The sequence below is a fragment of the Carlito syrichta genome, unplaced genomic scaffold, assembly GCF_000164805.1.
Source record: "Carlito syrichta isolate Samal-C Ts95f unplaced genomic scaffold, Tarsius_syrichta-2.0.1 Scaffold309583, whole genome shotgun sequence".
NCBI lineage: Eukaryota > Metazoa > Chordata > Mammalia > Primates > Tarsiidae > Carlito > Carlito syrichta.
The window spans coordinates 198685-213813 of record NW_007253679.1 but is presented as its reverse complement, the minus strand read 5'-3'; the positions used below and the strand labels follow the sequence as shown (position 1 = coordinate 213813).

Genomic DNA, 15129 nt, shown 5'->3' with positions numbered 1-15129 from the left:
TCTGTATGAGTTTAAAAATTGTATTTGATGACTTTGCAAATGTCAATATTGACAGGAAATTATGACTCTAAAGACAAATGAGCTATTCCAGACAATGCAGCGTGCACAAGAGTTGGCACAGAGACTGAAACAAGAACAGAGAATCCGAGAATTGGCTCAAAAGGGACATGACACTTCTAGATTAATTAAAAATCTTGGCAGTAAGTGCTTAATCAATTTTATTTATAATATTTTGTAAAGATGATTTTAAATACTTACCTATTTTAAATATTTTAAATACATTTACTAAGTATTTTTAAAGGAATTTCAGACCTTAAAATAATGTATCTTCATAAATAGGAATGCTTAATTTATTTGAAAACGTGCCATAAAAGTAGAAATAGTTTTACATGTTACTTGCAGTAATTCTGTGACATAGGTAAAATGTGTACTTTTGATCCCATTTTTTGCAAAGAAAAGTTATTAAGTAATCTCCTTAAATATAGTAAGGGTCAACAATGGCAGGTAACTTTTTTTTTTTTTTGAGTTGGAGTCTCACTCTGTCACCCAGGCTGGAGTGCAGTGGCACGTTCGTGGCCACCCCGGTGTCGACCTGCTGGGCTCTGGAGATCCTTCAGCCTCAGCCTTCCAAGTAGCCAGAACTATAGGTGTGTGCTACCACGCCCAGCTAATTTTTTCTTTATTGTAGAGATGAGGTCTCGCCAATTTGCCCGGGCTGGTCTCAAGCCCACACAGGTAACTTTTTTTTTTTTAAGTTGGAGTCTCACTCTGTCACCCACACTGGAGTGCAGTGGCCGCTCCTGGCCACTGCAGCCTCGACCTTCTGGGCTCCAGCGATCCTTCCACCTCAGCCTTCCGAGTAGCTGGAACTACAGGCCTACCACGCCCGGCTAATTTTTTTAATTTTTATTGTAGAGATGAGGTCTCGCCAAGTTGCCCAGGTGGGTCTCGGACCCGCATGCTCAGGCAATCCACTCACCTCAGTCTCTCAAAGCGTGGGATTACAGGCTGAGCCACCGAGCCCAGCTGGTAACTTTTTAAAAATAAGATTTAGACTTGCTTATCCAGATTTTTATTGCACTGTTCATTCTGATTGAGTTAACTAATTATTATATTTTTAGTTCCTGCTGTACATAATTTCTATTGATATCATGTCATTTTATCAGATAATTTATTTCTCGTTGCCAGTTGATACACAAGTGGAATATAATGCATCCACTAAAAAGTACATTTCAAACTCCAGACATGACTCTGATGAAGTCAGTGGTAAAATGAATACATGTATCAATTCTACGACTTCTCCTAAGAAGGATACTGGTGTACAAACAGGTATTTGTGTAGAAATTATTATTCTATTTAAAGTTTACTTAAAATTAAAGTCACAAAGCAACTAGAATTAAATTCAATTTAAAGTTTAAAAATTAAATTTGAGGTTTTCAGTAAGAATGAGAAAATAAGTATAACAACTTTGCTGAGATACGTCATGTACCATAAAATGTACCCTTTTGAAAAAGCAAAGCGCATTGTTTTTTAGTAATTCAGAATTGTGTAGTCAGTCACCACTATCAATTTTAGAACCTTTGATTCACTCTAAAAAAAAACCCTTTACCCATTAGCAGTCACTTTCTATTTTCCCTTTCTCCACTAGTTCACTTCCTGTTTCTGAATATTTGCCTGTTTTGGACTTTTCATGCAATTGGAATCATGCCATTTGTGTCTGGCTTTTTTTTTTTTTTTTTTGAGTCAGCATCTCACTCTGTTACTCAGGCTAGAGTGTAGTGGTGCCATTATGGCTCACCATAGCCTTGACCTCCTGGGCTCAGGCGATCCTGCCTCCCCAGCCTCCCAAGTAGCTGGGACTACAGGCACGTGCTACACACACCTGGATAATGTTTTGACTTTTTTTGAGATGGTATCTCACTGTGTTGCCTGAGCAGTCCTCCCTCAGCCTCCCAGAATGCTGGGATTACAGGTGTAAGCCACTGCATTTGGCTGGTATCTGGCTTCTTTCACTTAGGATAAGACTTTAAGGTTTGTCCATGGTGTAGTATGTATCAGTACTACATTCTGTGTTAGATATTGTGCGACATTATGAGTGTGCTTGGCAACAATGACATGTACACTGAAGAATGGTTAAAATGGAGATATTGGAAAAATTGGAACCCTTGTACACTGTCAGTGTAAATGGGAGAGGGTGCATGAAGCTGCTCTGTAAAATAGTATAGCAGGTCTTCAAAAAATTAAAAATAGAATTAATCATATAATTCAGTAATTTTACTTTTGGAATTATGCTCCCCGAAAAAGTAAGGTCTCAAAGAGGTAGGTGGTCACCTGTGTCTGTAATAGCATTATTTACAGTAACCAAAAGGGGGAAGCCACTTATATCCATGGACAGATGGATAAACAAAATGTGTTATATACATGCAATGAAGTATTCAGCATGAAAAAGGAAGGAAATTTTGATACATTCCACATTATGGATGAACCTTGAGGACATTATGCTAGGTGGATAAGCCAGTCAGAAAGATACAAATGACTCTATTTATATTAGATAAGTAGAATAGTCAGTTCATGGAAGCAAAGTAGAATGATGGTTGCCAGTGGGTGGGGGAAATGGGTATTTGCTCATTAACTGGCATAGTTTCAGTTTTGAAAATCAAAAGGAAAAAATGTTTAGGTGGTAAATTTTGTTATATTTACCACAAATTAAAAAGAAAGTATTTGAAACTTTTTTTTAGATGACTTACATACAGGAATATTCACCAATGCAGAATCACACTGTGAATCATCAACAGAAGGGGAAATTCCAAATTATCCATCTCCCGAGATTTCGGCATATTCCAATGGACAATTGCACATTAAGAAAAACAAGCAAGAATTAAGTCAAGATAAAGGAGCCAACTTAGAAAACTGGTATAATGACCAGTGTAATCAGTTCACAAGAACAGAGAAACAAACAAAACACATGAAGAAATGTCCTAAAAGGCCTGATTGGAATATAAATAAGCCACTCAAAAGGTATATTCCAGCATCAGAAAAGTACCCTAAACAGCTTCAAAAGCAGAGAGAAGAAAAGAAAATAAGAAGGCAAATGGAACTGCTTCATTTGGTAGAAAGAAATAATCCTGAACACCTCTCTCAAAACAGAGGCACTTCACCAGAAGTTCTTCATTCATCTCAAGAAAATGAGTCAAAGTTCAGGTGGCATCCATTAAAAAAGGTGAAGCTTTTCTGTCATAAAAACATGTTTTTAAGCATATATTGAGGTTTGTAGATTCAAAACAGAATTCCCTACATACATGTTTTGATAAGGCTATTGTGTGTCTAAACAAGGATTAATAGAAATTTGCTTTCGTTTAAGTGTCAGCAAACTGCAGCCCATGGGCATAGCCACTCTGCTATTTTTGTAAATAAGGTTTTAGGGAAACATAGCCACATTTTTTTATGAATTGCTGTGGCTGGCTTCACACAACAGCAGAGTTGAGTAAGTAGCAACAGAGATGATATAGCCTGAGAATATTTTCTATTCTAGTCCTTCATAGAAAAAGTTTACATTTACACAACTTCAATAGAAGGATACTATTCTTTACTCAAATACCCATTGAAAACCCTTGTAGACTGAAGACAATTTGGGAGATTGGGAATTACTGGATTAGTATGACTCTGGAAAAATATAAAATCTCTGATTCATTGCCCAGTTATTTGTGGGAACATGTGGAAATACTCTATTTTTCATTCTAAATTTATCTATGTCTTTTAGGAAGAAGAGCCTCTGAAAATTCATTCAATCAGCAAGGAAAGGTATGTTATGTACCAGATTAATTCCATAGCTATTTAGTGTTTTCTCTGTGGGATAAAAGAGGTACAAAACATCTTCCAAAATTTAAGGGAGTTCAGGCACATATGTATATGAAGAGAATAATAGGAAAGGTTGTGGCTACCAGGTGAGGGATAGTGGATTTAGAGCTAGAGTGGCACTGTAGCTGGAGCTTAAAGGCGCAGATTGGACCAGGCCCAGGCAGGAATGTGGGTGACATTTTCATCTCCAGATTTAGCTAAGTGGTTTTGCCTTTCTAGGTATGTCAGCAGTGGAGTAGGCATTATGCTTTGATTGAGGAGGGAAGGAGGAAATGACTAATAAGGACAGTGATACTCAGGATCTAGTAACTTAATTTCCCCCTTGTACTAGAGTACACATATTTTAGCTAGTGCTACTAGTAGAAGAAACGACAAATTAATCTCATTTGGTTGTCCTGTTTTTTGAAAGTTATTCTAGAACTCAGACTTCTAGTCTAGTCTAGTCTAGTCTTCCCAAAGCTATTAGAGGTACATTCAGAATAAACTGAAATGTAATTAAAAAGATATTCTTGCCGAGCATGGTGGTTCATACCTGTAATCCCAGCACTTTGGTAGAGGTTGAGAGGATTGCCTGAGCCCAGGGGTTCAAGACCAGTCTGGGCAACTTGGCAAGACCTCGTCTCTACAATAAATCAAAAAATTAGCTGGGTGTGGTAGCGCATATCTGTAGTTCCAGCTACTTGGAAGGCTGAAGTAAAAGGATCGCCGGAGCCCAGCAGGTCGAGGCTGCGGTGGCCGTCACTGTGCCACTGCACTCCAGCCTGGGCAACAGAGTGAGACTTCAACTCAAAAAGAAAAAAAAGATATTCTTCATCTGACATTCATAATTTTGTATAAGCTTCTCAGTAATTTTTTTAACATAGGTCTCAACCATCACCAGTTCCAACATTGAAAAACAGAACCCAGCAAACTCAGAACACGTTACAGTCTTCACGAAAAAACAGTAGCTGTGGGAGACAAAATCTGAGCTCAGGAAGTAGTCAAACAGAATTATCACCTGGGATTTCTGAACCATCCCATTTTATTCCTTATGTCCGAACAAATGAGATCTATTACCTTGATCCAGATGCACCATTGTCTAGGCCTTCAACCCAAGATTCTCAGTATGAAAATTCACAAGGTATGTAATTATAAGTATTCTTACTGTAAAAATTTAAGCTGTGAACCCCCAACCCTAAATTCAACTTCCAAATTAGTAATTCCTGCCCTTAGTTCTAGAAAGTGTTGAACAAAGTTTACCCCTGGAGAGAGGGATGTATATGTATCTCTAGGATACATATTTATTAATACTGTGCACTCGGATGTCTCCTCTGAGGGGACATCACAAATCTAGCAAACCACTTGGATGTCCCCTTTCAGGGGACACAGACTGCTTGTGATGATACAGGAAAAACTTGTGCCAGTGTAGATTTTTCAAAAATGTATGTTTCCTTGAAGTTTTCCATTCAAATTGCACAAAAAAAAAATACTGAGATACACGTTTAAAAAAAGCCAGCTGGCGTTACATAGAAAGGAAATGTGTGAAATGCTTTTACAGCAGCACAGAAACTGGACAATAAATTACATATTATTAATGTTGGAGGAAGAAAATGAGACTGCACTGTCTGCTCAAATAGAAAAACACTTAGGTGGAAGACATGCACAACATGTCCGTGAGCCTGAAGTGCATGCTGGTGACTGTTTCACACATTACCACACATTAAAAGAAAGATTAAAAACTTTAATTTGGGGGGTGGTCATAAATAAGTTCCTTGATGTCCAAAATTCCATTATAAGCCAAATACCATTACAAGAGAAGAATTGGTTCCAATGCTATACTATTTACTATTAAGTGATTCATTTTTCATTATTTCACAAAAGTGCAGTCGAGTTGCTGGTAATGATGCAAGAGATGTCTCTGAGTACATATTAATATATTTGACTTGTCACTTTCATCTTGCTTCAGACTGTGACCAGGAACGGCAGCTATTTGATTCTGATCATGTCAGGGACCCACTTCTTAATCCTAACTTGGTGAAAAACAGGGATCGACAGCAAGCGATCCTTAAGGGACTTTCAGAACTGAGACAGGTATGAGTTTTTCCACCACATGTTCTTTACGTGTGTAGGGAAGCTAGGTGTTTTAACTGCATCTCAAGTTTTAAGAAAAAGTATTTCAGTTTCCTGTATGTCAATCCTGAATGGAAATAAAGGGGGACTTTCCTTGAATATTTCTTTCTAATATGAAATCATGAGATAGTTCTAAATTGTCTTAATATGACAATTTTATTGAGTAAAAAAATGCATACATTTGAACAGTAAAACATGATCAGTAAGGCCCTAAAACCAAAGACAAAAAAATACACAATTATACTTTAACAAATTCTTAGCAGTGTGGCTTATGTTTTCAAAAAGTCCTGTGGGCAGTGCTTAAAACAGAACATTGACATCCATCCCAAAGAATAATTCAGTATAAAGTTACACATATTACCTTACTCACCAGAGTACTTTTTCTCCCAGACCAGTTATTGTGACTTTGTTATTATCTTGCTCTCTTAAGTAACATCTGATATTTAAAGTTAACTTGGCTCTGTCAACTATAACTTATACCTCGAGCTTCAAAAAAATATAGCTTGCAAAATTGGTTCTGCAATTACTTTTGATTCACTATGTACTCTGCATTTGGGGAAAAATTGTGTTGTTGGAGTGCCCTTTTCCTATGTCTAGTCATGTGCTAACACATTCTATATACTTCACGGTGTTGGTTAAGATGTTGCTTTCTCTCTCTCTCTATACATCCCCACTTTGGCCTATTTGTTCATTTGAAGACAAACACAAGGTTACTAAGAAAGTGTCCTTTAGTTTTTAAATGCTAACACTGGTTACGTACAGCTTGAGCGTTTTACATGATTCAGTCTTGATCACTCACAAAGTAAAGATTTATATAGTTTTGTTTTGTCTCTTTTTATGAGTCAGAGTCTCACTCTGTCCCTCAGGCTGGAGTGCAGTGGCACGACGAATTCCTGGGCTCAGGTGATCCTTATGCCTCAGCCTCCCAAGTAGCTGGGACTGCAGGCACATGCACAACAGGCTTACGTTTTGATTTTTGTAGAGACGAGGTCTTGCTATGTTGCCCAGGCTGGTCTTGAATTCCTGGGCTCAAGTGATCTTCCTGCCTTGGCCTCCCAATAGTACTGGTGAGATTACAGGTATGAGCCACTGCTCCCAGCCAAATTTATCTTTAAAATGACAAGGTGTTTTTAGTTCTAGCTTGGTGGAGACAAAAGTTGTGAGGGCAAGAGAAAGATGATGTACACATTCACCCACTGATATAGTGCCCCCTCTTATTTAAGCAGGGTCCTTGTATTAGCCATTAGTACAATCAGGATAAAACACTTAATGTTAAGGGAAGACTCCTTCAGTGCCTTATCACCATTTTAAGAACATTTGGGGGTTTGGGGGGGTTCATCTTAGCCCCATGTTATGGAGACTTAATTTTAAGAAAAGCCATCCCTATTGGCTTTTATCCTAAAACTATTTTATAGCTATATTAGGTAGTACATCAATTAGGTACATCATACCCAAATGAGGAGGGCTAATTGCAAGAATTTCTGAAAATTTTTGAATGATAACAATCCACCACAAAATAGTAAAATGCATAATGTTTTCCAAGTAAATATAATTCTAGATGGACAGAAATGTAGGATGGGGATAATTTGCAAGTCAGTTGTACCCTTTACTAACATATCAATGTGATTTCAGGGCCTTCTCCAGAAGCAAAAGGAGTTGGAAACTAATCTCATGCCTTTAGCTGCAAATCAAGAAGAGAATTTTAGCGTGTTTTAAATGTAGAAAACCAAATGTTTCACATTTGATGTCTTCCAAATTATAAAATGTGCTTGTGGCTTAACTGTTTTATAAATAGCTTAGATTTATTTCTTAAAATGCTTATTAAAAATTTGTATGTAGTAAAATGTTGTACTTTTTTAATACAATAAAACAGATACTTTTGTAAAAGCTTAATAGTAAAAAAACAATTTTTTTCTGCTTTGTTACAATCTGGGTATCTAAGCCCTATAAAAACTTTCCACTTACCTTAATATATAGTCTGGAGTTCCTGACCTGTTAACAGTGTTCCTTTACACTTTCAATGTAACTTAATTATATACCATTCATGCATTTTGTTCTGCAAAAAGTCCTTTTGAGGTACCAAAGGCCTATCTAACATACTAATACACATAGACTCTGACTTTTACTAAAGTAACATAAATTCACTTTAGGCTCCTGTGGAAATTCTTTTCCTGCTCTGTTTATTGTACAAATTGCAGTTTTCAAAAACACAAGTTAGCATTAGTAATGGCGAGGCAGTTTAAACCCTTATCTACTGCTATCTCTACCATATAATTTCTAGCATAACACTAGGATATTTAATAAATGATCATTACTACTAATTAGGAACCACCTCAAATATATTTAAAAAACTAAAATTGTTCAGTGCCTTTGACTAAACAGAAGCCTATCATTTGAAATATGATAATGAATTTGGTTAAATCAAGGATCCACACAAACTCTAAAAATTGTAACATCTAATACTCTTAAAAAGTTACCAGAATTTTACTGACAAGCAGTTTTAAATGGCTAAGCTAAAAATAAAAAATAATGCTGCCATTTGATAGTTAAGTCCTGTTTGTATTGTTTATTATCTAAATGAAACTGTACAGTTAGATAAATCTTGAGGTACTGAGCCAAAATCCAGTAAATACTAACATCACTGGCTTATACCTATATAAAAACACTATAGAAAACCTTAAATATAATAGTTGATAATTTCAGTAAAAGTAGTTTAGTATCATCTGGCATTAGAGGGGAAAAAAGTAATAAAGCCATTTATGTGTGTGTGTGTGTTTTTAAGTTGGGAGTCTTACTCTGTCTCCCAGGCTGGAGTGTAATCGCACACTAACAGCCACCGCAGCCTCAACCTGCTGGGCTTAGGCAGTCCTTCTGCCTCAGCCTTCCAAGTAGCTGAAACTACAGGCACATAACACCACGCCCAGCTAATTTTTTGATCTATTGTAGAGACGAGGTCTTGCCAAGTTGCCCGGGCTAGTCTCGAATCCCTGGGCCCAGGCAATCCTCTCACCTCTGCCTCCCAAAGTGCTGGGATTCCAGGCGTGAGCCACTGTGCCTGGCTTAAAGCCATTGCTATTTACCATCCTTCTGCAAACACCTGATTTTACACATAAAGCAAGCTCCAATTTGAAGCCCTAGTACAGGTGACATACAAATGAAAAACTTAAAAGTGCCAACATGAGATAATTCAAGTACAATATATGTTAAAAATATATATATTTATTTCAATTTTTAGATGCTTTCAACTGTTACAGGCCATCATGATTTTTAAATAAAAGAAAAACATTTCAGAAAAACAACCTTTTGTTTAGAGAATGAAATATAAGTTGTTAGTCACTTTTAAGAAACAGAAAAAGTCCACAATAACCTATTTAAAAAAAGCTATTATAATTTATTTGTCTTTTGGATGTGGCCTGGAAGAATCACTTTTTTCCCAGCTTAATGGAGGTGGAGATCTACCTCTATCAAAGCTTTGAGTATAGGCAGATAAAAAGTAGTTTTCATTTTCTTGAGACTGACTTGATGAAAGGGCATATGGTGTCCTCAAAAATGTCTGATGAGTGAGAACATTAAAATGACTAAACTGATGGGACATATTTAATTGACTATGATAAACCTGAAAGTTGCTATATGAATCTTGTTCTGCTGAATTGCTGTTCTCTCCTTCAGAGCACACTATATCAATAGAAGCTCTCTCTTCACAATCAATTTGGTAAGTCTTATCTTCTAATAAACTGTTTTGCACGTCAAGAGACGATTGCAACTCAATTTGAATATTCTTTTTTTGATCTGTTCCACGTGATCCTTTGGTCTCTTTCGTCAATATTTCTGAATGAAAATTGCTGCACACTTCTATTTTTGAGATTTCATCCCCTGAATCCAGAGACATATCCTCTTCATCCTTTTCATCGTTTTCTAAAAGAGCTACATTTAAAAAACAAAAAGTCCTCCTCTATTGAAATACACAATTTGTTTAAGTTTTAAAATTATACACTACTCACACAATATAATGCGTCAGGGTCTGCAAGTCCACAATCCCTTAAAGCTTGGTCTTCTGCCACAAGTTCACTTAGTCACAACACTCACACTAGATGTGAATGTCCAGATAATCCGATGCTAAAAGCTTCTGCGAAATGTGTTCACGTTTAATGTTGGGAAATCCCAACTCCCAGCTCCAAAGGGGTTAATGTCAAAACAGCATCTAAAGTTATACGGTAATTCAGTATTTGACAAGACAAATATAAAATAAAATTTTTGACATCTAACTTCAACTGGATTACTAAACTGGTTAGTGCTATTGAATGTTCGATCATCTCTGCTTTTCATCAAAACAAAAATAAGTACATCTTTATTTTACATAAAACCTGGAACCAAAGCAGAGGCCATCTGACAAAAGACTAAAAGCTGTGATAGTTCTATCTTGCAATTAAATTACTTCATACATTTGGGGAGATTTAGTAGCTCAATGCTAAATCCCCATATCTGGTTTCCTAATTTTAATGTAACCCCTTTGCTGACAATAGCAGCCAATACTTCTTATGTACCCGCAAAGAGGAAAATGCGTAGATACACTGTCTACAGTATAGACAGAAATGCATAGTCTATAGTGACTCTAAAAACTTGTATTGATGACAGTATTATAAATGAGATCTTGTGCACACTAAGTATCAGAATGATAAACGTCTTTGAAATACTTTCCCTATGGCTGTTTACACTGGGGTGAGTGGTTTCAAAATAATCATTTCATTATTTGAAAACAGCAAAACCATTCCTCTTTTTCTGTCTGCCTTAAAGAAAATAAAAACTACTGAAAAGTTACCTGACTGCGACTCAATATTCTCATTAGCACCAAGCAGTGGAAGGTTTTCTTCTGTGATTGAGTTGTGATAGCCCACAAGATTTTTAAAGTTTTGCATAAAGTCTTCAGCAGTTGCAACCACTATTCCATTATCTGAATAACTGGAAAGCATCTTGATATTCTTCTCTAAATTAAAAAAAAAGTTTCATATGTAAAACACTTGAAAATATACATAGACAAATGGTGATGCCTGCTCCTGGTCCTCAAAAGGTCCTTGGTTCCACATTTTCAGAATCAATAGCTTAACATTCACAATCGGCAAATTTTTCACTTTGCTAATACTACGAGCAGGTAAAAATAAAATCTAAAGCTGGGTGCCGCAAACTTCTGTCATTAAGCACAAGTGAAATGGCCTTTTCTAAATTGTCACCTTTTCACAATACAGCTGAAAGTTCTAGACATATCCAGTATTTGCCTCAGACACCATGCTGACTAGCATTCCATATCTTATATTTTTAATTTTTATTTTGATCATAAACCAAATAAACATACATATACATTATATATATATATATGTGTGTGTGTCTTCATTTACATCGCATCATTATATCACTATCTGGCTCACTATAATAAGTTCACCGGATTCACCTTCAACCTCAGAAATCTCACCAGCATATATTTCTTCATTTTCCATAATTATTGTAAATTATTCTTAACGTTGAAGTGTGAAAGCCCTGAAATATTAAAATACAAGTATACAACACTAATCACAACAAAATAATGACCAACTTGCCATTTTTACCAACTACATAAATCAATAACATTGCACAGTCGGTATCAGATAATTATCTCAATCAACTTTCTCCTTGCCTCACTTCATTTTCAAGCAGAATATAACCCGCAAAATCCTTTCATCATCATTCCCATGTTCATAGTAGAAAGTTTAACAGTGCTTGCTCTTTACCTGTTAGAAAGACTATGTGTCGTTGCTGTATGTTCTGAGCCTGAAGTCTGACAAGGCAATCCAATTCTGGAGCATTTCGAGTTTGTGAATCACAATTGTGGTATGACAAAATTTCAACCAGATGTTTCTTCTGATAGACATTCAGAAGTGTCAACAGACTTAGAGCTTTAGTATTCAATCTGTGAAATTAAGCAGGTCAGTATCTGGATCTGCACTTCTAAATTTTAGTATGGAAATCCCTGCTTCAGATTAAAACTCTAATTTTTAAATTGAGAAACTAATGATAACTGCACTGCTTTAGCTCACTGCCTGATTTAGGAGTGCATTTATTTAGAGACAGGGAGAGCAAGAACTGTGTGACGCATATATAAATCCAAGGGTTTCCTGATGCAAAGCCTGAACAGCCAGCTTAGGCTAAAATCTCAACCAATTATTCTACTTACTAAAGTACAAAAATTATTTTTAGCTTTACTAATGTTGAACTTGAAGGAATTAAAAAGGCAGGTATCAGTCGTTCATGCCTGTAGTCCCAGCAATTTGGGAGGCTGAGGCGAGAGGATCACCTGAGCCCAGGGGTTCGAGACCAGCCTGGGCAACTTGGTGAGACCTCATCTCTACAATAAATCAAAAAATTAGCTGGCTATGGTGGCACGTGCCTGAAGTTCCAGTGTCTTGGAAGGCTGAGGCAGAAGGATCACCTGAGCCCAGCAGATCAAAGCTGCGGTGGCCATAAGTAGTGTACTACTGCACTCCAGCCTGTGCAACAGCGTGAGACTCCAAGAAAAAAAAAAAGGAAAAGTATAGATCCTTCAAAAATAGCATAATCATAAATAGCTTTAAGTTAGATCACAAGGCAACAAGTGGTAGAACAGTGCTCATGAGGAAGATAAGGGTACTAATTACTCTGGACAAGTTATATCTTTGGGTCTCAGTATTCTCTGTGATATAAAGATAAGACTTGCCCTATGCCTACTTCACGGGCTTTGAAGATAAACAAGTTTTTAAAAGTGAGTTGCTACAAAAAATTAAACACTTTAAAATTATTTAAGCCTGAATTTTCTGAAGAATGTACCATGGAATGTCCTATAACAAGAAATAAAAGTTTTGTGGTCTAAATTTAGGAAATGCTGATAGACACAATGTAAAACAGAATTCTTAACCAGAGTTCTTCAGATCATTTGATGTATAAATACATTTTATAGACTCTACTAGTAGACCATGTTTAGAGTAAGTCCCCTCATGAGGTCAAGATTAATTGTTGTGTGATTCTATTAGCTACATAAAGTAGCCCTCAGTTGAGAAAGGGCCTGATCTAATTGGCATATAGTTTGGTAAAAAAAAAAGAAAATCATTTCATCTTGATGATTATTCTAAAGTGGCAAAGATTAAACCAGTTTGTTTTACCTATACATATAACCGGAACATCACCATACTTCTGCCTAAACAAGAATACTGTTTCCTCTTATAAAGGCTAGAATAATCCATTATCTCCACTCCCTTATAGCACAGACAAGTATAAAACTGAGCAATGTCCATAATCTACAAACATGAGAAAAGAGAACTCTTGTGAGCACAATGTTAAGATCAACAACCATTATATTATTATTTTCCACATCTTACCTGCCTAGTTCTTTTAGTTTTTTCTGAAATTTACAGTGGACTTTCCATTGCCATTTTCCTTCTGGAGTACTAAGTTCCTCAAGGAATGTCAAAAAACTTTTAAGGCTCTCTGTTAGAGATAATAAAGTTCATTTTAATTCAGTAAGTCACTCCATACGTGAATTACGGAAGAAGTGCTTTTTCATATAATATAGAAACACTGACTTTCCTATGTACTATTTTCATTCTTCTATCCCCAAGACAGACAAATATCTATCTACATATCCCTAAAGCTCTAAGAACATAACATGCACGCATAGAAAAAGAACACATGGATGGCAATAACAATACCAGAGGCGATCCATCTGCAGCAGGTGCAGAGAGAGTCTTGCTTTATAACAAATTTAGAAGAAATATTGGTTAAAAAATAAGAGAATGGGAAAGAAATCCGGAGTAATAAAAGCTCAGGAAAAGATTGGAATGTATTTGTTACTTTAGAGTGGTAAAATAAATGAACTATAATACATTAAAAAAGTATGAGAGTCAGAAGTTACATGCTGAAAAGAATTCATCATCTTACCAATTGTGACCACCTCTGGATTTAGAATTGATTCATCAGACACGATAAAACCTCCAGATACAAATAATTCATTGTATGTATGATTTTTAACATCATCCAGGCTATCAACACCAGCAAAACTAACACAGGGGAGCTTCTTTAAAGTCACCAAGCCAGGTACCTGGTTAAAATTCCAAAATAAAAACACAATAAGGAAATGATAGATTCAAGTGTGAAGTAACCTACAAGAAGTCTAACAAAATGCACAATATGGCTCATCTATCTTCTTAGTGCATTACCTCTGGGAGGCCACACACAAAAATATTCTCAATATTATTTCCTAATTTATGTACTACTGGCACCTAACATGAACAGAACACTAAGGAAAAGAATTTACAATAGGCCTGAAACACAAAATGGTCAAATGCTGACCTGCTTATACCCTATGAGTATATTCAGAATTCAGCTGAAAGCAAGAAAGTCAGGAAAGGCTTCAAAGAGCAGTAGGACATGAGACAGGCACAAAGGCTGGATGATATGCCTCCAAATTTAAGGAAAAAGGGGACTGATTTGGCAAAGAGGGAACACAAATACATGCAAATGGAGAGAAGAACAAACTAAAGAGAGACAGCATACCCACTGGCATTAAAAATTCAGTACTTTTTAGTCTTGACTACCTAAGGGGGAAGATCTGTGAAGCACAACAATTTAAAATTTTGCAGAGGTACAAACTCAAATCTCAGAAGCTGATATAGGGAAGGTTCTTTGACGTCTGATTTTAAAACTTATTTTAAAAAGAAATGTCTCACAGATATTAAGATTTTAAAATACGGAGGTTTTTAGAACCAATATAAGCAATTAATTTTACTTAATAGTCTATCTACCTTGTGAATGAATCCTGCAATGTCTTCATTTTGAATAATAATCAATAGTTTATCTATTTTTGATCTTCTTTCCAAAAATTGTTCTGGATGACATTCTGTATTGCCTAGTTTGATAAGATACTCCTGTTAAAGAAAAACAACTAAATAAGCATTTTAAAAGCGCTTTTTTTTTAAAAAACATGAGTTTAATACCAGAAATGCAAAATAATCTGATAAGCTTTACTACTAGGACATTATGTTAGGCTCGGTGGCTCAGTCTGTAATCCCGTGCCTTTGGGAGGCTGAGGTGAGTGGATTGCTGAGCCCACGGGTTCAAGACCCACCTGGGCAACTTGGTGAGACCTCATCTCTACAATAA

At 36.2% G+C, this 15129-nt stretch overlaps 2 protein-coding genes across 6 annotated transcripts in view; one reads left to right on the top strand and one right to left on the bottom strand.

The window, feature by feature from the left end:
* CCDC66 (coiled-coil domain containing 66) overlaps nt 1-7871 on the top strand; it is a 52553-nt gene extending 44682 nt beyond the window's left edge. For 2 of the 3 annotated variants that reach the window (XM_021717271.1, XM_021717272.1), the window contains 7 exons: nt 56-200; nt 1189-1329; nt 2739-3220; nt 3761-3801; nt 4722-4978; nt 5804-5928; nt 7600-7860. In XM_021717271.1, the coding sequence (XP_021572946.1) occupies nt 56-200; nt 1189-1329; nt 2739-3220; nt 3761-3801; nt 4722-4978; nt 5804-5928; nt 7600-7683 (1275 nt within the window). In that variant the 3' untranslated portion in view covers nt 7684-7860. Of the gene's footprint in view, nt 1-55; nt 201-1188; nt 1330-2738; nt 3221-3760; nt 3802-4721; nt 4979-5803; nt 5929-7599 lie in introns of all 3 variants that reach the window. The other variant, XM_008067416.2, reaches the window with a different exon arrangement.
* A 1295-nt stretch (nt 7872-9166) lies between these two features.
* Nucleotides 9167-15129, bottom strand: part of FAM208A (family with sequence similarity 208 member A) — a 49439-nt gene continuing 43476 nt past the window's right edge. For 2 of the 3 annotated variants that reach the window (XM_008067415.2, XM_021717270.1), the window contains exons 19-24: nt 14772-14894; nt 13909-14068; nt 13350-13458; nt 11730-11908; nt 10787-10951; nt 9167-10168 (exon numbers count right to left, since the gene is read on the bottom strand). In XM_008067415.2, coding sequence (XP_008065606.1) covers nt 10113-10168; nt 10787-10951; nt 11730-11908; nt 13350-13458; nt 13909-14068; nt 14772-14894 — 792 coding nt within the window. In that variant the 3' untranslated portion in view covers nt 9167-10112. The remainder of the gene's footprint in view (nt 10169-10786; nt 10952-11729; nt 11909-13349; nt 13459-13908; nt 14069-14771; nt 14895-15129) is intronic. The other variant, XM_021717269.1, reaches the window with a different exon arrangement.